Raw genomic sequence first — 25886 nt, forward strand, 5'->3', positions numbered from 1 at the left:
AACCTTATATTAAAACAAGAGTATCACATACCTGAAACGGCTTCCTCAGCCACCTTTGCATGCTGCTTGACAAGCTCCTCCTTCGTAGTTATCTCTGAATTAGCGGACGAAACTTTCTCTTTAAGTTCGTTAATTTCATCCTCCATTGTTTTCACATGATCTTCATAGGCCTTGGCTTGCTCTTCATATACTTTTACTTGTTCCTCGTATATCTTTACTTGATTTTCCAATCCACTCAAATGATTGTACGACTCGATAGAAATTTGAACATAATTTGACTTCTTGTGTTTATCCTGACCCTGAAAAAAAAATTGTGGAATAGCAAATCACAGAGATGAATGATGGAGACAATTAACCCAATTGAATCGCAAGCATAATTGCTAGCTTGCCATATTATCAATCCAACCAGCATCACAAGTCCGAAATAAATAGTGCTAACGGCCCGTTTGGTTAATGGTACTAATTGGTGGTAATGAGAATGAGTTGTAGTGTAAAATTTTCATGATATGTATCATGTCATTAGCATGGAAATGAAAGTTTGATCATAAAATGTTTTTTTGTTTACAATTTTACATTACCACGTAATACCACATGTTCAAGTGGTAATGCATTGGAATGAATTTTGTGAAGAAAATGAGCTTGTTGAAGGAGAATAAGTATGGCCATTAAATTTATGAAGAGATATTCTTACCAAAATTACAGTAATATTGCATTACCATTCCCACTATTTAGTACCGGTTACCAAATGCGCCGTAAACATAAGTTTATGGGGTAGAATTTAGAGCTAATGTTTCAGGTTAGAGTTTAAAACCAACCTTATCTGGCTGGGATTCAGCAGAAGCCGCAGCAGCAGAATCCAGAGTATGAATAACCTTCTCCGCAGCTGACTTATCGGATGATTTCTTCTTCCAAGGCCAACTTCGACGCTCCATCTTAGACTGCATTTAACCGTAAAATATAGTAAACCACAATTGAAAGTAAACCACAATACCGCCTAGAATGAAGTAAATACTTGTCAAACATAGTAGCATAATCTCAGAATTCACAATAGGTATGCTAAATGTTCAAAACACTTGCATAATCATAGAATTCTTTATAATATCATCAAATGCAAATTTACAGTTATCTAAAGTATTAGTCAAAAGCAAACCTTCCTCAACAAGGCCAGTATCAAAGCATTCATGATAAAGAACTTAAAAAATCAGAAGCCAAGCATACAGAATGAGTTGTATACAGCACTACATTAAAATATCAACCTTAAAGCATTGAGTGAAAACAGAGAATACAATGTACCAATAAATATAAGTGGAAGGAAAAGAGCAACAAAGAAACACCAAAAAGGTCAAACAATGTGCATAGAAGGAGGGCAAGGTATCAAACCCTTTCCATAAGAGAACATGTAATATCAACAGAGTAGCTTTGGCTCATGTCAGCTGTCAGGTGTCACCTCCAAAAGAAAAAGAAACAACAAAATCACAACCCCGTATATTAGGATTAAAACTTTGGCATTGTTGTCGTTAAATTTTAAAAACCCAAAAATTTTTTTTTGTTTTTTGTTTTTTTGCCCTCGTTTTTAGCCTTCTATCCAACAAACGGCTCTAACCAAATTCAGTAGGAGCGAAAGAAAGCTAAAGAAGCAGTAGTAGCATGCTTCCTTTATGTGATAACTGAACAGAATTTAAGGCGGATGCTTGGGAAAACAAGGAAGTAAATACTGTACCAATTGTAATGATGCAGTAAACTATACTCAACTCCAGCCACATTTTATGGTCCTCCCTCAATGTTTTTAGAAATAACCATTGAATATGCATTAAAAAAAAAAGCTCACACAACTAACAGATTATAAATTTATAATGGTTTGGGAGCTGAGCTCAGTCAAAGAAAGAAAAACAGTACCTAAATTTTAATACTTCTATTTTAGTAAATAAAAATATTGTTTATTACATAATAATATTTACCTAATCTAGAATCTGATTTTTTTTAATTAGAACTAAATTAGGTAAAGTATTTATATAATTTATTATAGCAATTTTATATAAATAACCTAAAACTTGATATATTTAATTAAATAAAAAAGTGATGTATTCGATAAATAATTAAAAAATTAGTATTTAATTTTTGCTTTAAAAAGTTACGTATTCAAAATATTTAATCATGATAATATGTACTTGCATTATTTTTTGAAGTTATATTTTTATATATTTTAGAGAAATAAATTCAATGTCTAATTTGGAATTATATTTACAATTCAACATCACTTTTGTATAATATAAATTATAATAACTAATATAGAGAAGTATATCACACCGCCTAGTACTAAACCTAAAAATCTAATATCAAAACTTTTTTTTCTAAAATTTATGGATTAGTCATTGAAGACTTTACTTTTTACCTTTGTAACAAAGTTTAAATTTTACTCCTATTAATTAATTTTCTTTTTTCCATGCATTTAGCAGAGACATTCGAGACATAAATTGACGAGATGAACTTTATCTGAGCTTATAAGAGAATTGAATTTTAACCCAATTTAAAAAAATAGATTTATAATTATATAAAAACTAATGTGAAAATAAAGCTTGATACAAACCAATTCAAAATGCCTAAGCTGAAATCGACACGATGAGCTGAATGAACAACTCAACAACTCAAGCATTTAGGGATTCGCTTTCTTCCGAAATTTTTTAAATATTTCTTGACACAAAGCACAAAACAATATGATATTCATACCTATAAAATTAGGAATATATAGAAATTACAAATAAAAATATAAAAATCAATTACATAGATTTATTTATACTATTTTGATGATAAATTTAGAGTGTAATAGAAGTATAATAAAATAAAAAACGTAGATGGGTGTATTCTATTCTTAGCTTTATTCCTCGATTAACCCATTAAACATAACAATTATAAACCTGCTAATATTACAATTAGAAACCTAAACAAACCATTATCACGGAATAATCAAATCAAATCTATTTTATTATTATGGTATGTATACATAGAAATAATTACTTGATAACATTTTTAGAAAATCCCAGAAACATCAAAAATTTTTGAATAGTCCAAAACGCCATTACCTCGAATATTACAATCCAGCCAATCAAAATCAAGAAGTAGTACTAACTAATACTCCACTAACCACAATTTTTTATCATTAAAAAATAAATAAATCTCGGGTTAACGAAAATTTCTGGATTAAGTAAATTCGAAAACATAATCTACTTAATTAAGCTTTGTTTAAATTTGCCAACAATCTATTCTTGTCTGAGTTGGAGTGACATCGAAAACATCCGGATTTAAAAACTCAATACTATCATCAACTAAATATGAACAACAAACATCCGAAAATTTGAAGAAATATAGAACGATCCAAATTGAGGAGAAATTTAAAAACAATCCTACATTTGGTAAATCAAGCAAAGAACAATCCAAAAACAAGAGCAAAAGATATTTAATATTGGATTCTCAAATGGGTAATATTGAATTATTGAATAAGCGAGTAAATGGAACTTACCCGGATAAAAAGAACCAGAGCTGAGATTAGAAAGTGGGTATTTGATGATTTAGTGAAGTTGTTGTAGAATGATGATGAGATCTGTAAAAAATTTAAAATGAAATTGTGGGTATGTAAATGAAATTTTGGGTGTGAAGATGGAAGTGAAAAAATGAGGAGGTGGTGATGGAGTGGAGGAAAGAGAGTAAGAGGGGAGGTGGTGGACTGGTGGTGATGAACAGAGGACAGTGGAGAATTGGAAGATGTGAGAGGTGAGAGAAAGTGAAACAATACTTCAAAAAAAATTATTTATTTGATGTTTAGATGTCATTTAAAATTAAAAGATTAGAAAGTGAAACAATACTTAAAAAAATTATTTATTTGATGTTTAGATGTCATTTAAAATTAAAAGATTTAAAATAGGTATGACGATTTCACATTCATGTGACTTTATGATGGATTTCCTATGATGTAAACATAATTTAGTTATAAAATTTAATTTTAAACTGACTTGAAATATTTGATTTAAAATCGGCTAGATGAACGAATAAACATCTTTAGTCAAAATGCTCTAAAGCACACAATTTTTTTAAAAGAAAATATGGATAAAAGAAATTGGAAATTGAAATTGGAATTTTCAAAGGAGATTTGGTTTTAGGTTGTTACAAGATTTTAGGTGTTTGATAGGTGTTAAGTCGTCTTAATTAGTGTTTTTAGTTAGTTGAAAAAATGGGTAACAAGTTAAAAGTAAAAAAAAAATTACTTACAATAAAATAAAATTACTTAGAATAATTCAATATTTTTATGATTTTTCTATAATAATTTTACCTATTGATTAATTACGAGTAATTCCAACTTTAGAGGTATTTTTCTAAAGTAAACTTGGGTAACTCGATGATCCGCTATAGTAGGTAATTCACTCAAAAATAAACTGAAAACTTATGTAAAATTAGAGAAAGATTTTTAAAATTTACACAAAAAATTTTAAATAATGAAAAATATCAGAATTTTTTTCAACATTACTCTAACATTTTTTTTGATATTTTATTTTAATTTATCTTTTCTTTTTAAAAAAATAAAACTTGTTGTAACAAGTCATTAGGTTACCGAGTTTTCTCTGGGAAAATACCCTCCAAAGTTGAGATTATTCGTGATTTATTAATACGTGAGATTATTGTAGGAAAATAATGAAAAAATTGGATTATTCTAAGTAATGTTTAATAAAAAAAATTGTCTAAAGTATTTCAATTTGATTTATAAGTCATATTTTTCAAGGGTTTTTAAAGTAATTTACTCAATAAATTAGTTAGTTTATGCCCATTTGATTAATGAGTTTATACAAGTGACATAATGAAAATGAAAAAGTCTTGTTATTTTGTTAATAGAGTATAGAATAATATAACATTTAAAAAAGTATTATGTACTTAAGCAGTTAAGCATTTAGTAAATTAGTTGATTTTCATTTTTTATTTACAAAGTAAGTGAAAGAAAGAGAATTGGGTTGTTCTATTTCACTATATCAATGACAAATTATTGGATTTACTCATATTATGTTTTTTTATCCAAATTGATTTAGTGTGCTAACTTTAATTGCCTAAATAATTCTAAATAGTGTAAGAAAAGATAGTGAAGTATATTATAGGAGTAATGTTTACTAATATATTTCTATGGTAGATTTCTTTATTTAATTTTAGTTATCAAGTCATATAAATAATAATAACTATAAACTATAAAGTAATTAAATGGGTTAATTTATGTGACCAATTTGATAAAAATAATAATCAGCGCAAGATTAAAGGAGTTCCAGCATATTTATTATAAACAATTAACATTATTCTAAAAGTTAAAACAAACTCTATTTAACTAATATTGAAACAAAAAAAACAAGTGCAAGAACTTTATAGGAAAAATAAATAGAAATAATAGCACCTGCACATTTCAAAATATTAAAAGATACTTCTAAGCTCTACAATTAATGTTGGTTTGGTTGTTGGTTTAAACGATGGTAATAAAAATAATTTGTAGTGTAAGTTTTAATAAAATGTACCATGTTATTTCATAATAATGAAACTTTGATAATCATATAAACTTTTTTATTCATAGTTTTCCATCACCTTCTAATACCACATTTATTTCAAATCATTACAACATAATTTGCTTTTAGTGGGATATATTTAGCGACATTTAATTTAAATGTCGCAACTTTAAATTTCAAATAATATATATAGAGGATTTAGTGACATTTATTAGACTTTTTAGCACTACAATAAAAAATCTCACTAAAGCTTTTTGCGACATAGGATCTAGTGACATTTCTCACAAATGCTACTATAGACTATAGTAACAATTATATATGTCACTAAAGACCAAATAAAGTGTCGCTAAATCGCTTTATAGTAGAACTTAAAATAAAAAAAATAATTATTACATTAAAAATAAAAATCAGTGGCATATTTATAATGCCACTAAATCCAATGTCCCAAAAATTAAATTTATTAAAGTGAATGGTAATGCATTGTAATGAATTGTTTGAAAAAAATTAAATGATTGGAGGATAGCAAAGCTGACCAATTAGACTTGTTAAGAGATTTTCCTACCAATAATACACTAGTTTTCTATTACCATTTTCACTATTTAATACCTACTCCAAACGCATTGTTATATTAGTACTATGTAAATGCTATTAACAAATCCATCACTATGCATGCACTAGTAGAAAAAACCTCATACACTGTGATTGTTTAGACACCATATATTGTGGTTTTGGCTCGAAACATTTGAAATAGTAATGCTATTTCTTTTATTTGTTGTTTTGGTTTAAAACTGGAAGATAAAAAAAGTGTAGTTCCTATTGAACCATAAGATATAATGTTATTTTTTTTCTTTTTCCTAATTTGGCCTATCAGTTTTATGCTTCTTTGTAATTATGATCGCAACATACTATGTCATGTGGCAGATAACTTCTTTTCACTAGTGATGTATTAGGTTTTTCAAACAATACAAAGGAAAAAAAAAGACATTAATCATTTAGTTTGATATATTATCATTTCGATGAAAACAAATTCTACTTTGATTACGTTTAATAAATCTCACATATTGCTTGTGTTTGATGAAAACATACTTAACCTAAATAATTCATCGTTCTATTTAACACTTTTTCAGTCATTTAAATACATATAAATTTCATTAATTTTCTATAAATCTTTATCCTTCATCAAACAAAGTTTAATAGTTAGTAAGACACTAAATTTTATTTAGAGTATATATATTTTCACTAAACCAGTTTAATTTTCAATAAAAAAACAGGATTGTAGCTTCCTAACTTAAAATTCTCTAATACTTGATGACAATCAAACTCTACCATATTATCAACTTAGAAATAATATGAAGGTATTAATTAACATACATTACGGTGTTACCAATGTATGATTCTAATTGAAGACAATAAGTCATTAAATTGTGGACTTTTTATAAAATGACAAAATGTGAAGGCTACACTAAGTATACTATTACTTGCATACATTATTCATACTATAGTTGGTAAGATGGTGTTGTACAATAATTATTAAATAAGGAATAAATAGCATGAAGTAATAGTAATACTACATAGAACTTTAGTTTTTGTATTTTATCTATTTTGTATAGGGATCATAAGTAGATATGTTATTAATTAAATTGATTAATCGAAACAGTTTATAATTCGACTCAATTCGAAATAATTTACATATAATTTTATCTATATATTATTTTTAATAATTTATATCTCTAAATAATCAAAATTATTTACAATTAGAATTGACTATTAAAAATATCTCAGGAAGAATTACCTTGACTCCTTGAGTAGTACTAGACTATTAATATGATAAGAGAGACATAAAAGAAAGGGGGATATCATATGATTCATTCCTCTTTAGTTTTCCTATTTTTTAAAGCACGATTTTGAAGAAATTAATAGGAATTCTCTTAAAAATTAACCTTATAGGTTAGATACTTATGAGTCACTTAAAAAGATAAAGGAAATCATTAAAGACTACTTAAAAAGATAAAAATGGAATAATGTTAGTAAATAGTCAATTAAAAAAAAGAAATGTATTGTAGGATGGAGTCATAGGTGTTCATTCGAATTATCAGGTCGATTTCGGATCAAATATTTTGAGTTAGTTTAAAATCGAGTATTAAATCGAATATATATTGGATCATCAGATTTAATTTGAAGAGAAAAGTGATAGCTAAGTATTATGGTGAAGGGACAAGACTACAAGAGTAGGACAGAAGGGAGTTAGTGGAAGGTGATTAACATAAGAAGAATCCCAGGCGCTTGTGGTTGAAGCAACAACATCAATAATAAGGCCTAAGGCTGAGCTGTATTTAAATACTTGTATAATCTACAGCTCATTTTGTATTCTTTTGCCTTCCTCTCACCCTCTTCTCATTTCCTTTATTTATCACCCATACATACTAATTCATCTTACATTATTGCAAATTTTTAATTTTATTTTACTTCTGTTTTTGGATCCAACGCCTTAATATCAATTGAATCTATTGATGGGTCAACGATTATTTCATAGAAATTGTCTAAGTCAATTTTAAATCTAATATTAACCGATATCACTTTAATCAGCTTAGAAAATATTTAAATTATCAAAATATTAATAAAAAGTAATCAAATATTTTTTTATGTATTGGTACAATATTTTTCTTTATCTCCCTTTATCTAAATAAAATTGTAAGTAACAAGTATTTTTTATTCATTGTCTCAAAATTTTTCTTTTAAATGAATCTACATGTTTAACTTATTTTTAAATTTTATCTCTAAATTATTATGTGATCGAAGTGTGCAGTTAATACTTAAAGTGCAAGTTTCATCAAAGGGTCATTACACCAACACTATAGTGAAAGTCGTAGTACGAGAAAGTTAAAAGAGTGCGATGAAGTTCGAAGATGATTTGCAGGAGATGGGTAGAAAAAGGATATGAAGGACCAAACTTACAATATATGGAGAAGAACAATCCACGTAGACGATCATTGAAATTAATATATTAATTTATATTGTTGAGCCTAATATTTTAGAATTAAAACTCAGATATTATTACAGTGCATTGATAAATTAAAATTTTCTTTTAATCTCATCAATACATAATTATACATTTGGGTTTTTCTTGTTCTTTTACTTTCATAAGAAAAAAAATTTTGCAAGATCATTAGAACATACAACATTAAACAAATTGGAAAAAAAAAACTATTACAATTAATTTTTTTAATTTGTCATAAATTTTTAATAGGATATCATGTATGAGTATATCACGGGATAATGAACGAATTCATGAATATGTTTTTGTATTAAAATGGTTTTCACGTATTATTAGATTGATTGTCATTTGGGCAACAAAATTGGAATAACTTGATTAGCTATAACAATTGGCACCTACTCCGTTAGGGCCATCATTAGCTAGTATATAACATCATTATAGAGTACGAAGTTCTTTGACAATTGACTATTAACCCTTGATTGTTGATTTATTTGTCCAATTGAAAATATTAGTTGTTTTTGTTGGCTCTTGGCTAATTATTAGAAAAAATTAGACCAACAAGTCAAAAGCCAACAAAAAGCTATCTTGAGTAGTTTTTTTATTTTGACTTAAAACCTATTTCCCGAATATTTTTTTTGACTGTTTGACCAATAGACAATAAGCGAAAGCCCACCAAAAAGCCAATGTAAAAGCCAATTATCAAACATCTCTATATAAGAGGCTTGTAGTATTCTATAGTTGATTGCCTAATAAAATATTAAATGTACTTACACCATTCCATTATAGATATTTGCTTTATTTGACTTTTACTCAATAAAGTGTATTATTTTGATAATTTATATGTTGGACTACGCACATCTAAAAATTATAAAAAATTAATATTATAAAAATATGCGATTAGATGATTAAGATTCCACTTAATTATATTTTGTCTTACATATTAAACGCAATATATAAAATAAGATTGAACGATTAATGATACTAATAACCGTAATGTGACAAGTATTTTAAATAGGAGAAATTATGGCACTATTTGATGGGTGCTCGTAGGGATGGTCATGGGTCCAGGACCCTGTTGGACCCGCCCCTTTTTTAAGGGTCTGGGTCTTAATTTTTTAGACCCATCGGATCCGGGTCCGGGTCTGGATCCAAAAAAATTTGACGGGTCCGGGTCCGGGTAAACTTTTAAATTTTATTTTTATTTTTTTTTTAATTTTTATTTTTGTTAAAATTTTGATGATATCTGCACGCTTGTTGTACATGTATAATACTTTGATTTCTCGCCGAGATTAAAGTTTAATTACAGTGTTTATGGTTTAATTCTAATGGTTTTGGAAATTATGGAGGCGGCGATATTCTAATTTTGGTTTGTTTTTAGGTACTGAAATAATTTGATTGCGCATTGAGTTAAAGTTTCAATTATGATGTTTATTGTTTAATTCTAATGGTTTTGGAAGTTTACGGAGTGTGATACTAATTATGGACTTGTTTCTGGGTACTGAAATGAATTGTTAAATTAGTGTATCGATTGATAACTTTCTGTGACAAGTGTTTGTAATACGATAATAAGTTGCTTACAGGTTTATTTATTTCAATTTTCTCTAATTTATATTTACAATATGTAATTGAATTTGGAATTTACAAATAATTCAATAAATAAAATTCAAGCAAGTATTGTAATACAATTTGATCTTGAAAACTAATATAATAAAAAAGATAATGAAATGAAAATCACATAGTCATTTTAATTAATAATTTCACATTACTAACAAATACTTTGAATAATAACTTATGTACATGCGACTATCCAAGGTGTTTGACTCTTGTATACAACTCATATACTACAATTTTGCAAGTTAATAACCACTGTCATAGACAACGACGTATAATCGTATTCGTCGTCTATTGTTTATTAACAACTCACTTGTCAATTTTCCGCTTGGACGTATATATTCTCACGTTGCATCATAATTATACAATCTACGATGTATTCAACTTTTAGCGCAACCAACCATAGAGCTTTCCTAGTGTTTTTTCTTCTCGAGTCAATCCTTGCTCACATATCTTATATTCAGAGGTGAAGGTGCGGGGCCGTGGGTGGGTGACCTAGCTCTATTGGTGTTCATTCAAAAAAGCGGGTTGATATTAGGTCATGTGTTTTTGGTCGGTTCAAAATCGAGTCTTATGTCCACATTGATTTTTATATTATTTTAAATTCATTTTGAAACTGAGTCAAGTCGAGTTTGGTTACAATGTCTGGTATAAATTGGATCGTCGTGTTTATTTTGAACACCTCTACCTAGCTCCTTGACACAATTTGTGATTCTATGTAATTTTAAGTTGACTCCTTTTAGGCTCTTACTAGTACTTAATATTCTACTCTCCATTCCTTAGTGATTTTTTCATTTGTTATTTTAAGATGTTTTATTTGTCTTTTTCATAAAAAATCTTTCTATTTATATTTTAAATTTTAATATGGTTGTTACTAGTACGTAATATTCTCAGTAACTTTGTTTAAATATTTTTTTAATAGTTATGATCTTTATTTTTTTCACTAATTTTATTTTTATATTTTTTAATGATTATAGTCTTCACTTTTTCTCCATTAATTTTTTTATTCAATAAAATAATATATTTACATTTTAAAAGATTCATTTTTTCGTAATTTTTATGTACATTTCTTATGAGGACATTAATAAGAAATGCAGAGAATATTTACCATTAAGAAGGTTTATAAGTGTAAAATCAGTTGTGATTGGAATCTTATGACCTGTATAACTTTTTTTTTTAACCCAGACTTTTTTTCTATCTATTGCCACTTGCCCTAACCTCCCCTTATCTTGAACATTCAAGTTTCTATTCCTTTTCATCAACACAAGCTTCAGCTTTTGATACACCAATACCATAGTAAAATGAGCCATATGTATCCTTTTTCACACTTCTTTTCTATTAGTCCCTAATTCATAATTTTCCATCTCCTTTTCTCTACATTATTTGTGTAAAAAATATTGTGTTGGAATGAAAAAGTATTTCACCAATACAAATTCTTGTGTGAGACAATCTCGTCATGAGGCGCTTTTTATATTATTAGTGCAAGTGTCAAAACTTTTAATAATGATGATGAATTTGATCAGTTAATCGAATAGGCCTTAGCTTGTACAACTACAAATAAATAACAAAATGGCGACGACACTTAGGATCGCCATTTAATTGCTAAATTGGCAAAAAGTGGTCCGAGCAACGGCCCCAATGGTGGACGCCATTTTAGTGGACGCTAAATGAAAATTGAAAGCCTGAACGTCGCCAAAATCAAGAAAATAGGAGCGACGACCTGGCTACGGTCCAGGTGTCGTCACCATGTGCGTTTTTTGAGGGCTACGGCTTGGCTACGACCCTGGGGTCGTCGCCCAGATTTAAAAAAAAAAATTCTTTATAATGATACCCAGCCAACCAATCCCATATTCGAATAATTGTTGTTGCTAGGGCTTGAACCCTTGACCTCTAGCATCAAGGTGCAACACCCCAAACACTAGGACACTCATAACTTAATGATTTTCGGTTAACAGTTATGTACCGGTTAGAAAAATCGGTTATAGCTCGGGTTCAGTTTTCCCATTTTCGGTTGTCAACCAGTTCGGGTATAACTCGGGTCGAATAATATCGGTTCGAAAAACCTAAAAAAGAAACACATTTTCGGATCGATATACTTCCGATTTCGGATCAAATTTTCAAGTCGGATCACTTTTGAACAGCTCCGAATTATTGAAGGATGGAACATAAAAATAAGAAATGATGCTAACATTGTCACGGTGTTTATATCTTCTTCAATGGGACAAATGATCTATCTATTCACATCCAATATATATATTTGTCAATCACTTTAGTTAGGGACCAAAGATAGTGATTTCACATTATAAAATATATACATCTATTAATCAAACTTAATGATAAAATAGTCTTTTTTTAATTGAATTTAGGTGAAGTCTAATACTTTTTTTTTACTCCCTTTCTTCTATTTTATTTTTTACCTAATTTAAAATCATTTTTACCTAATTTTACTTTGCATTCTTTTCATTTTTTTGGTAATATCTTCATCAACCACTTTTAATCTCACACACAAATTCATTCACTTTTTTAATCCCACCCACTCATTTCTTGGCTCCGTTTGATAAATTCAAAAATTGCTAACTTGGTTCCAAAGAAATCCACAAATACAAATTGGATGAAAATCATATAAAAGAGTAAAACTAACTTTTAAAATATATTTTTATAGGAGAATTGAAGATTTGTATGGATGAAATAAAAAGTAAGTTAAAATTTTAAATGCGAATTTAAAAAAAATGCAGATATATTGATAAAAAAAAAAAGGCAAATACAATAAACCCACAAAAAAAAATTGAGATAATGTTTTCGAACATTTGAATAATATTTACACATCTTTAAAAGAGATTTATTATCATAATCATGCCAATTTGGGAATTGGAGAAGGAAAAGTCCCACAAAAATATTCTTTTATTTCCTTGTCCCATCAAATTTGTTCTGTAGGCTTTTGGTGCAAAAATCAGAAAGTGAAAAAAAAAGACTACATTAGTGATTTTTTTAATTTTCAACTAATTTATAATCTTTTTTCATCACTTATCAACCAAACTACCTTAAAATTTTGTTACAACTCCCACTCCAAACCCCAAACGGCCCGTTTGATTATACTAAATGGTGGTAATGAAAATGATTTATAGTGTAACATTTTATCAAAAATTTCATGTTATTTTCATAGTAATAAACTTTAATTATAAAAAAGTTTTTTTGTTTACAAATTTCCATTACCACCTAAAACCACATTTCCCATTAGTAATGGATTGGAATAAAATTTATAAAGAAAATGAGATGATTGAGTTGGAGAAGCATGGTCATCAAGGCACCAAAGAGATTTTTCAACCACAATTACACTAATTTTTTTTTCTCATTACCACTGTTTATTACCAACTACCAAATGGGCCGTAAGTGAATTTATAAGAAGTTCATTTCATAGGTGAATTTGGTTGTTCATTTTAGGCTCATTTAAGGTGTTCGATTGTTTAGGGCCTCCAGAAAATAGGGATCTATATATTGTGATATTGTTGATTCAAAGTTCAAAACTACCAAAGTTAAACTTTTGCGATACTTTAATACGTACTTTTACCATTAATAGTTGACGAAGGTCCTTAATCTTTCAAACATCAAAAAGTAAATGTTACCTCTATAGTTTTTTATCCGCCACTGACTAGTAGAGTTACATTGCAAGACGAATACTGTGCTAGATTGCCTCTATGCATAGTTACATAGAGCGTTGAACGTAGTCACGTTTCGCGATCCTGGAACGCCTGTTTCCAATCACCACGAACGTGACCTAAATCGCTCAACTGACATAATAAGAAGGTAGAAAGACGAGATAAAACCTAGAGATCTAAAAAAATTCCACTTGAAAATAATTATTTAAAGCAAAATAATCATTTTAATTCAATTTTGTTTTCAAATATATATTTTATACATAATGTATCTCGTACCCAATCGTTCCCGAGTTAATCTAGATTGCATTTCGTGCTTCCGTTCCTGTTCACTACGACAAATCATCACTTGTGTCACAGTAGCAATTGTGGCACAAGTAAGAATCTCTCATGGCTATGATGTCTAGGCCACGGGAAAGTTATGGTTGTGGCATAAATTCTTTTTTTGCCACGGTAGGACTCATTGTAAATTATATTCGGCTACCACATGCACAACATGTGGCTACAAATCATTTATACAATTAGACTCGTAAACAGAGAAATTCAACTAGTAGTATAGATTTAATGTTTAACAATTAGTAACATTCCTTCCACACAAATGCCTTGGATAAGATTTGAACCCACAACTTCAAGGTTGGTATATCAACACTCCAACCACTAGGCCATCAGTTATTTAGCGATAATTTAAGTAATGTTAGTATTAGAGGTGTTCATTCGGGTGATCGAGTCAGTTTCGGATGGGTGTCATTTGGTTCAGTTGTATTTCGGATCGGTTATTTTTCGGATGCGTGTTATGGCGGGTCACACTCGGGTCAGGTCGGTTTAGTCACGGTTTGGTTGAAGATCAGTTATTTGAGCTATCGGGTTAGCATCGGTTCGGTGTCGGTTGAAGTTCGTGTCGAGTAGTCAATCGGTTTCGGACTGTCATCGGTTAATAATTGGTTTGGTTTTACCGGGTACAGATCAGGTTCAGGTATTATTTTCTAGTAGAATTCTGCTACGAATTAATAATTACTATAGATCGAGTCAATATAAGATTATGTCGTTAGACATTTTGTAATTGATGATAAGATTCCCCTTAGTTAAGGCAAAATAGTTAAAATGCAAATCAGTTAGTGATTATTACTTTGTTACTTTTACTTGTTTGACTGTAAGTTAAAATTAAAGTTTTATCATTTTTCATCTAAATTGATTAAAAATAGTTAAATAAATATTGACCATTGATTATTAACTCTAAATATATGAAACCATGTATGTATAAATTAATTTATTAAAATTTCTATTACTTTATTAGATTAATTAATAAGATGATTGAATATGAGTCGATCATACCTCTATGTTAAAAATTGGTTCAGGTTTATAGCATTTCAATAAAAAATTCGTTCGTATTAAGTCGGTTTTAGGCGGATCAAGTTCGGTTTTGAGCATGATTCGGGTCGGGTATGACTCGGGTCGGTCACTATTAGGTTCGGGTAATTTTGGTTAACAGTTATATCTCGGTTATAAAAATCGATCCCAGTTCGGGTTCGATTTTACCATTTTCGGTCGTAAATCGGTTCGGGCGCAACTACAGTTCGGATAATGTCGGTTCGATAAACTTAAAAAAGAAACATATTTTTGGGTCGGTTAACTTTCGATTTCGGGTCAGGTCACATTTGAACAGCTCTAGTTAGTATACTTATAACATAACACTCCTACCGCTTAGTGTAAAATAATAATAATAATAATAATAATGATGATGATGATGATGATGATGATGATGATGATGATGATAATAATAATAATAATAATAATAATAATAATTATTATTATTATTATTAAATGTAGTATGTCGTAATTAGTCGTCTTAGTGTAGTATTAGTATGTTAGTAGTAGTAGTAGTAGTCGTAGTAGTATATTATTAGTATAATATTAATTGTATTAGTATATAATAGCCGAATTAATGTAGAATTAATATGTTATTACTCGTATTATTGTAGTATTAGTTACATTATTATATTATTACTCGTATTAGTGTATTATTAGCATGTTATTAGTTGTATTAGTGTATTAGTAGTTGTATTATTTTAACATTAGTATGTAATTAGTCGTATTACTGTATTATTAGGGAAGCAACGACAAGCCAAGTGTTCCATAATGTCTGTTCATATGGAGTAATCACAGAAATTTTTACCGACTGAATTTTAGTCGAAAAATGGTATGAATTTTTCTGACTAAAATTCAGTCGGTAATTTTCAATTTAAACTTTTCGTTTTTGTTCCAATATAAAATTCTGACCAAAAACTGATTTAGTAGCAAATTAGTCGGAAATTTCGAGTAATGCTTGTCAGTCGAAATATTAGTCGGAAATTTGTGATTGTATTGAGTTAGTCGGAAACTATTAGTCTAAATTGCTTCTTTTTTTGTAGAGTAGCACGGTTAGAGAAAGAAAAGAACATTTTTCATGTGTTCTTGAATTGAAAAAGATGATAAGATCTGATTTTCACTAAATTAAAAATTGGAAAAGTCTTGGAATGGGTTAGAAAGAACCTTATTCTCTTTTGTTGAAAATACATTAATCTTACCTAAAATCATTGTTTAAGGTCTATTCGAGTATTTAGTAAGTGAAAAAAGCTTCTCAAATTTTTTAAAAATGTTTTTATTTAAAATATATTGATTCATCATTGTTTAAAGAATTTTTTTCTTATATTAAATTAAAAAACAAGGAAAAATATTACTTATTTTCTAATAAATGTAGAATAATTAAGTTGGATGAAGATTTTGAATTTAAATCATTGATAAACTTTTATTTTTATTTTTTTTTATTTTCTCTTCAAATATACTATTTTCGTGGCAAGATCAAAACTTGCGATAAATTTTAAATTCTGGTGTTATAATTTTAACACAATCCCACACTAGCTATTTACTAGTGACTTATAATTCTTTATTTGCCACGATAAATATTTACCTGTGACATAATTAGTGGCACAAATTTTTTTGTCACAATAAATATTTACCTGTGACATAATTTTTGGTACAAGTTTTTGTTTGTTACAAAAAAATTTCCCGTGACATGATTTGTGGCGCAAGTGCTTGTTTGCCACGATATTAATTTACCCGTGGCACAAGTATTTATTTGCCACGATATATATTTACCCGTGGCAAAACTTTTAGGAATGATAGTGATATTGTCTTGAAACCTATTTTTCCCGTGCCTAGATCAAAATTTGTCACAAATTTTGAAATTCCATGAAATAATTAGTGGCACAAGTGATGATTTGTAGTAGTGATTCTCCGTTGCAAATCGAATGTCGTTCTAGGTAAGGACAATTCCTCTATGAAGACAAGCTAGGCACCAGGCACCATACAACAGGCACGTGCATTAACAGTCTTACTAAAAGAGTAGACTACAAGCAAAGTTAGAGCCTGTACGTTGTCTCTGGAGTTTGTTAGAAGTAGTTATTACTACTTGTCATAGTAAGTTAGTTTTAATAACTGTATTGGATTCCTTTATTCTGTAACAAATCGTTTTAGTCTTGCTTGCTGTCTTCTCTTCATACTTCTCTTTGTTTGTTAGAAGTATATGTATATATACTTCTCTTCATACAACTTACTTTTCTCTTTCTTTCTTTTTGCTCAATTACTTTTTCTTTCTTCATTGTCTTTGAATTTGATTCAAATTGGTCCGTAAGTTCAGCTTCCAACATTACCCCACTAGAAATTAACATGTTCAATTAATTGGAATATATATATATATATATATATATATATATATATATATATATATATATATATATATATATATATATATATATTTAAATATTTAAATATTTAACTTTTAATCTAACCTAGTTTATTTGAAAATTAAATCAAGTAACCACTATATTTAATTATGTCAAAAAACTTATAAAGATCACTAATTTTAAGTTAAGTTAAGTTAAATATCAGGCCGAGCAGTGGTTGTTGGTTTGGTTGTGGTTAACGGAGGGAATTGGAGTAAAAAAAAAATCATTACTTATTATGTTGAACTCATTTCTATAGTTCAAATAATCATTTTAAGCACATAACTTATATAGTTGAGGACATTGAGATCAATCCATAATAACTTAGATTTGAAATTATTTTGAGCAAAATCAATTTTCCAAACAAACAAAATGTTAAATCAATCTAATTAATTTTAATTCTAGCACGACATTCAAAACCGTAAATTGAGTGATCCATAAAAATTGAACTAAATTGATAAGTTGACTTAGCAGACGATATCTCGATGATAACGAGACCCAAAAGTTTAACTCAAAATCAAGCCAAACATAAATCCATGATCATCACATAGTATAAAAAAGGGAAGAATTAAACACAAAAAAGTTAAACACAAATAAGTGTGAAAGTTTGGTATGCAGTTTATTTCTTCATAAAACTTTTTCAAATCAAATTTAATTCCATTTATATTATTTATAATCCAAATCCAAACCAAATCGATCTAAATTAATTTTGTTTTTTTAGTCCAACTTAAACAAAATTTTCACTAAAAATCAAATCTGATGTTTTCAAGTGTTCTAAATCAACTAGAATATCTAATTATGCCCTAGAATAAATAATTAATTTTCTAATTGATTTGGAAAAAATGAATTTCAGAAACCCTAATTTAAGAAATCGCAATTTGCAAGACCATTGAGTGTGTAATTCAATACTTAGTATATTGCGTTAAGTTGAGTTTCTGTTTTAGTTCACTAGGAGTTTTGGTAGGTGGCGTTACCTAGAGGCTACAACATTATGTAGTAGGTATGTGTACCTTCTTCAATATCAGTTGTATCTTATGAAATGAGAAAATGAACAAAAAACCGTCAATGAAAAATCTTACGGTTTTATTTAGAGAATCCAGACATTTTGAGTTGAAGTCCTTAAATATTTGTGTTTTGTTCGATATTCTTTTGTGCTTTATTAAGTTTAAAGTTTCTTTTAACGTGTTCAATAAGATCCTAACAGAGGCAAAATTAAAACAACGCATATACCATATTCAACTCCCTTTTCTAGTATATTTAAGCTAAGTACTCAATACGATCTTTCAATTGGTTTCATAGTTGGATTTCATATTTTCTACACATGATCATTTGTAAGAACGTGAGTACTATGGAGATGGAGGTATTGCTCAAGGTCGATGTACCAACTGTCCAACATCATTCATTAGCATCAACTTTGCTCATTGGCGTTCCTTAATGCAAATATTCTTCATGAATTTAGATATTGAGTCATGGAACATCATCAAAAACGGTCAATATCTCCCCTCTCAATGTTGGTAAGCACTAAAAAAAAAAGACACAATTCTGATTACCCAAAACAGTTGGAAATCAGTCGGTATATAGCTATACCGACTAAATTCCGACTGTTTTGGGTAGTCGAATCAGAATGGTTGAAAATTCATTTTAGTAGGAAAACAGTCGGAATTTCCAACTAACCGTGGTTAGTCGGAACATTAGTCGAAAATTCCGACTACCAAGTTAGTCAGAAAATAGTAGGAAATTTCAAACTAATTTTCCTACTATAATAAATAGTCGGAAATTAGTTGGAAAATACTATTTCAAAATCTATCCCAAATGACAAGAAAAAGTTTTTTTCCCAATCACTAGGTTGGTCGGAAAAAAAATAAAAAAAGAAAGAAATAATGTGCCACGTCATACCCATGTGGCAACCACAATGCACTCACGTGGCACCCAACATCTCAACAAACAACTTTACACACAAATATCTTAGGGAAGGTTTGAACCCGAGAGCTCATAGATATTACATCTACACTCCACCTAGTAGGCCATATGTTGATTAATGAATTCTAAGCTATGTTATTAAACTTATAACATCACACTCCTACCATTTAGTATATTATTATTATTATTATTATTATTATTATTATTATTATTATTATTATTATTATCGTATTGGTGTATTATTAGTTGTATTAGTATAGTATTAGTATGTTATTAGTATGCATTAGTCGTATTATTATTATTATTATTATTAGTTGTATTATTGTAGTATTAGTATATTATTAGTCGTATTAGTGCAACATTAGTAGTCTTAGTGTAGTATATTATTACTCGTATTAGTGCATTATTAGTCATAGTATATCATTAGTATAATATTAGTTGTATTAGTGTAGTATTAGCGTATCAGTGTATTATTAGTAGTATTAGTATAGTATTAGTTGTATTATCATATTCTTAGTTCATTGAATATTATTACTCGTATTAGCGTATTATTAGTTGTATTTAGTATATAATAAATATTCGTATTTGTTTATTTTTACTCGTATTAGTCCATTATTATTATTATTATCGTATTGGTGCATTATTAGTCGTATTAGTATACCATTATTATAATATTAGTTGTACTAATATATAATTAATAGAATTAGTGCACTATTAGCATATTATTAGTTGTATGAGTATATTATTAATTGTATTAGTTTAATATTAGTATATTATTTCTCATATTAGTGTATTATTAATATAGGCCCAGGATTCTACTTTTACAAAATGATTTAGCTAAACTGTTTTGGGCTGAAGCTGCAAAACTGTAAACAGTATTCCAAACTAATGGTTGACTCATCCTATCTAGAAGAAAACTCGCAATAAGTTATCCAAAGGGAGTATACCATACATCTTAATACATGTCATTAGGTCCTGATAATTCGTCATATAATCTCACTGTGGTTCACTGTGTAGACACGGGACACCCGTGGCCTCGGACCCACAAACCCACAGGTCAAGAGCGTTGACTTGCACATATACTTAGTGAGGTTTATTATTTCTCAAAACCATATGGCAGTAAGAAGGTTAGCTCACCTAATATATATACAAGTCAACAATCCACTATTTTATCGATGTGAGATTTTGTCTCACATGTAAAGTATTTTCCAACACATCTCACATTTAAAACCTTTTCAATTTTTTTATCTATAATAATTGTAAAGATAACTTTGAAAAGATCAATGCTTGTAGTGATGAATAGCTAACTAAATCATGACTACGTAAAGAAAACTTGATGAGTTTGAAACTTACAACGTTTGAAATGGTTAGCCGCTTTTTTAGGGCTTTAGAGTGTTTCGATAGCGGATTTGTCAATCAAATTAGTCAATGTCACAAAGTGTGAGTGTTTTCATCATGTAAGTGTTGAAAAACAACTATCCAGCATACTGTAGTTTTAAAGGCTTGTTAAGCCGATAATTTGCAAAAACTAGTTTAAAGTTGATTTGTTTGATCTAAAACTCGACACGCAACACTATTAAGTACGTATTATAGTTTTGAAATGGTTAGAATTGACAAAATGAAATAGCTTTAAAATCACATCATAGATTGTATTAACTTGCAAAAGCTATTTTAAACATAATTTGTTTGATCTAAACTTGTCATGCAACACTAATTAGTAGCTATTACAATTTTGAAATGATTAGACTTGAAGAAGTTGGAATAGAACTAAAATTACGTCATAAATTGACGGGCCTTTTAAGATACTGATTTGCCGCAACTAGTTCAAACTTATAATTACCAAGGAGAAAAACAAAACGCAAAATAACCATTATTAGAAAGCAAAATTTAAGTCGGCTTTTTGTATGGCCATTAGGAAAACCAACCTGGCTTAATTTGCTGAAAAACTCCTTTGAAATTTCATTAAAGTCTAAGTCGACTTTTGGTTATTCAGAAATAAAGACGAACTGGCATTATGTCTAGACCAAAACACCAAAATTTTCCTCCTTCACTTTAATGTAATCATATTGATTCCATCAATATACATTTAATCTCCAATAGTCCATTTGCCCACATATGGGTCGTCGTCCCTATAGACACAAGGTATCAAACACAAAACCAAAATAAATTAAGTAAATAGTAAATAAAAAATGTAAAAATTACAGTTAAAATAATGTCGAAAAAATTAAATTTGAATCATTGAAGAAAGGTATGTTTAGTTTTGTTGTAAGGGCACTTAAGACTTTTACTTGGTGTGCTAACTAAAGATTTCATATTGGCACGTAACATAACACATTTAGTAGTTTAGCTGAATTTAGAAAGTAATAAGCTCCTATTTTAATTCAATTAAGATATATATATATATATAAGCTCAAAAGTAATCCAAACTAATTAACCATATTTTTTAAGAAGATTTAGATTGGATTGGGTTACAAATTTTATTGAAAAAGTTTTACTTATAATGTAAATTCAACGAGACCAAATTTTACACAATAATAGTATTTTAATTCGTTCTATAAATTTTGCCTCTTTATTAATTTTACAGATAGTCCTACTTATGATAATCCACTAAATTTTACGGTTTATTTTTTATAAAATTAAAACCTATAAATACCCATTAAAGACATAATCACACCTATAATACTCTACTAAAATACCCAATTTCCGTAACTTTTTTAACCTTTGTGCCTCCCATGAGACATAAGAGTAGCTGGTATCATTGTCATACATTTTCTTCTAGTAATTTTGATAGTAGAATTAAAAATTACGTTTTATTGCATACTGGTTGATAGGGGTGCTAATTCACTCTGAATTTACTTTTGATTCCACCTGATCCAAGAAATTAAATTTGATCTCCATATAAGAAAAAATATTGAATCCGATTATATATTTTGAGTCCGATTTAGAAATGGACTGAAGTTCGACCTCGTAAAAAAGTCCAATACTCCGACCCGACTCGGACTCTGAATCCACCCGAATTCGACTCAACCTATATGACGCGATATCTGTTCTGTATTTATGCCATTTTTATTTTGAAAAAAAAGAACTTCATACACTACGACATAAGTTGTTTTTAGTAGCATATATTTAGCGACATTTAATTTAAATGTCGCAACTTCAAATTCTTAATAGTATATATGGAGGATTTAGTGACATTTATTAGATCCTTTGGCAGCATAATAAAAAATCATATTAAGACTTTTTGCGACATAGGATCTAGTGACATTTCTCACAAATGTCACTATAGACTATAGTAACAATTATATATGTCACTAAAGATCAAATAAAGTGTCGCTAAATCACTTTATAGTGGAACTTAAAATAAAAACCGCTAATTCTTACACTAAAAATATAAATCGGTGGCATTTTTTAGTGTCACTAAATCCAATATCTTAAAAAGTTAAATTTTTTGTAGTGATAATAAAGATAAAATGATAATAGATTTATTCAAACAAAATTTGTGAAATTTGACATTTGAGTCATAGATTAAATGTGAAATTCAAGTAAAAACTCTAATCTTGATTTGTGTTTCATTCTATAAGTCAATTTCACAAAACTTATGTTTTACTATTACTTAATAATATAATACTCAAAGTTTTAAATACAATGATTTTGATTTTTTTTTGTTTATTTAGATTTTCATAGACAAACTTATACAACTTTGACCATTAGTATCATACAATATATTACTCTCTCCGTGTTCATATGTTCTTCTCAATTAGAACTTACGAATTTTAGTGTCAAACTTTGACTATGATTTCTCATCAACCTATTTGAAAAATATATTCATATGGGGTCTTGATAGATTCGTCTCAATATATACCTTCTAAATATTAACTTTTAGAATTTTTTTAAAACTCAAAATTAGAAAAAAATTAACTTTTAAGTTTGCATTGAGACCTGAAAAAAAAGTGAATGGAAAGAACAAATGAATATAAGATTATGAAAGTAACTTTTATAAACACTGTATTTACTATTTGTTAAAGTCAAAGTAACAACAATAAAAAAATAGTGAGAGCATATTAATACCATTATAATATTAAAACACAAGTTTATCCATATTTCTTACTCTTATATTTCTTAAGTAGTTATTTTAAGAAAGTATTCATTAAAGACTAAATTTAAGCCATTGATAATATGTGGATGAATTATTTTATAATGTCTATTTCATTATTCTTTGTAATCTTTCAATAGCAAATTAATTACAACTTGGGATGGTACATGAATTCAAATTTCAACCATGCATTGATTTCAAATGGTTTTAGTCTTAGCCCTTTGTTAATTTTGACATTAAGAAGTAAAAACTTAGACCAAATCAGTAAATAAGTTAACATCAACATTTCATGAATAAAGCTTGAAATCTGAACTCTGTTGGATCGTTTGAGAGTCCAAATCGGTGTAAAGTTGGAGTATGCATAATCCGACTTTGATTGGAGGTGAACAGAAAATAATAATTCAAGGTTTATTTAGAGTAAATTCGGAGGCCGGATAATCCGAGCTCAGTCCGACCCATGCGAGTGGTTGTTGTAAGATGAACTTTGGAAGGGAATGATGATTGCTTCCCCTTAAAAATAACAAAAGAAGAGAATAAAATGGGAGAAGAAAAGGCTGCTACTCCATCTATCTGTTGTGGTAAGATCAGCAACATGTGTATATGAAGTGTGGATCTAACTTTATTATACCCCTAACCTTTATCTTTACAGCTTCATTTCAGTTATATGAGAGGCTTTTTTTCTTATAAGACATCTACCAAGTTGGCTCTTCAAATACTCAATTAGTGAAGTGTACATTGGAATTAAACCTGCTATCTATTCCATTCTGTTGGGTTATTCCCTCCCATTTGGAGGAAGGCCCAATTAATATATTTAATTATGGACTTAATAATAATGGGCTAGTAATAATAATATTATTTATTAATAATAAAAAAAAAGGTTAAAAAAATAAACACACGCACAAAGAAAACCAGAAACAGGAGAAAATTTCAGAGGAGAAGAAACGGTATCGCGCGTGACTTTTCGGCGATCCGATCGAAGGCCATTCGTGCTCCGTTTTTCGTCAAATATTGACATGGTGTTCCTGTCTACCCAACCTACATATTCAACGGTTGGATTGTCGTTTTGAGCATTGTAAGTGGGTAATTTGTTTTTTGCCCTAATTTTACCCTAATTGTTATTTTACCACTTTTAAGTGATGATTTAGGGTTGTTTGGTGTTTGTATTACCTCTAGTATTGTCTAGAGAGGATTTTGGTTGTACCCATTAATTTTATTGGTGATTAGTGGAAGAGTGTGGTACCACTTACGGTCCCGTGGTTTTTTCCCACATTGGGTTTTCCACGTAAAATATCGTGTGTGTGCTTTATTTTCGCAATTTTACTTTATTGTGCTTGATTGTGGGATTATTATTGTTTGTTTGATTGGATTGGTTAATTTTTGCTCATCTAACAACACAAAGGGAGAAAGTGTGTGTATTATATCGCCTCTTTTCTCAACATAGTGGTATTAGAGCTTGGTTTATATTTTCTTGGGTGATACTCTTGTGTTGGTTTATGATGGATGATAAATCTAGTATGCACGGTATGATTTATTTGGACTCTGCCAATTACGCCGTGTGGAAAACTAAGATGGAAGATATTCTTTATGTGAAAGATTTGTATGAACCAATCTTAAATGAGTCTATGCCCACTGGTCAAGATGGAAGTAAATGGAAAATTTTGAATCGAAAAGCAGTAGGAACCATTAGACAATTTGTTGATATTAGTGTGCTCCAACATATTTCCAATGACACGAATGCTTATGAATTGTGGATGAAACTTGAGGCTATGTATGAGAGGAAGAACGCCTTAAGTAAAGCGTCATTGATGAGAAAATTGGTAAAGTTAGAATTTCACGATGGTAATAGCATTGTAGTACATTTGAATGATTTTCAAGGTTTGATTAATCAATTGTCTGCAGTGAAAATGTCCTTAGATGATGAGTTGCAGGCACTATTACTACTTTCCTCATTGCCAGAGAGTTGGGACACACTATTTGTATCATTTAGCAATTCTGCTCCTGATGGTAAATTGACAATGGAGAGTGTCAAAGCTAGTCTGCTGAATGAAGAGACTAGGAGAAAGGAGATGGGTTCCTCCAACTATTCTGAAGCTCATTATGTTGCACAAGAGTCTAATAGGGGAAGAAGCAAAAATCGACCTTCTCGAGGTAGAGACAATTCCAGAGACAAGTCTAAATCCAAGGGTAGAATTATTTGTCATTACTGCGACAAGCCGGGACATATTAAGAGGTTCTGCAGAAAGATGAAAAGAGACAAGTCAAAAGATAGAAAGAGTGATTCATTTGAGTCGAAGTCTGAAGAGAAAAATACTACAGCTCTAG

The 25886-nt window shown here is 29.1% G+C and overlaps 1 protein-coding gene across 4 annotated transcripts in view; it reads right to left on the minus strand.

Annotated features, from left to right (window-relative positions):
* Nucleotides 1–25886, minus strand: part of LOC130798077 (filament-like plant protein 4) — a 38356-nt gene that overhangs the window by 3699 nt on the left and 8771 nt on the right. Inside the window, exons 1-4 of one of the 4 annotated variants that reach the window (XM_057660936.1) lie at nt 3518–3906; nt 1381–1433; nt 816–938; nt 32–299 (exon numbers count right to left, since the gene is read on the minus strand). In XM_057660936.1, the coding sequence (XP_057516919.1) occupies nt 32–299; nt 816–938; nt 1381–1428 (439 nt within the window). In that variant the 5' untranslated portion in view covers nt 1429–1433; nt 3518–3906. Of the gene's footprint in view, nt 1–31; nt 300–815; nt 939–1380; nt 1448–3517; nt 3907–21396; nt 21601–25886 lie in introns of those variants that run through there. The other 3 variants (XM_057660934.1, XM_057660938.1, XM_057660937.1) reach the window with 3 other exon arrangements.

Source organism: Amaranthus tricolor, chromosome 13 (genome assembly GCF_026212465.1).
Source record: "Amaranthus tricolor cultivar Red isolate AtriRed21 chromosome 13, ASM2621246v1, whole genome shotgun sequence".
Taxonomy (NCBI): Eukaryota; Viridiplantae; Streptophyta; class Magnoliopsida; order Caryophyllales; family Amaranthaceae; genus Amaranthus; species Amaranthus tricolor.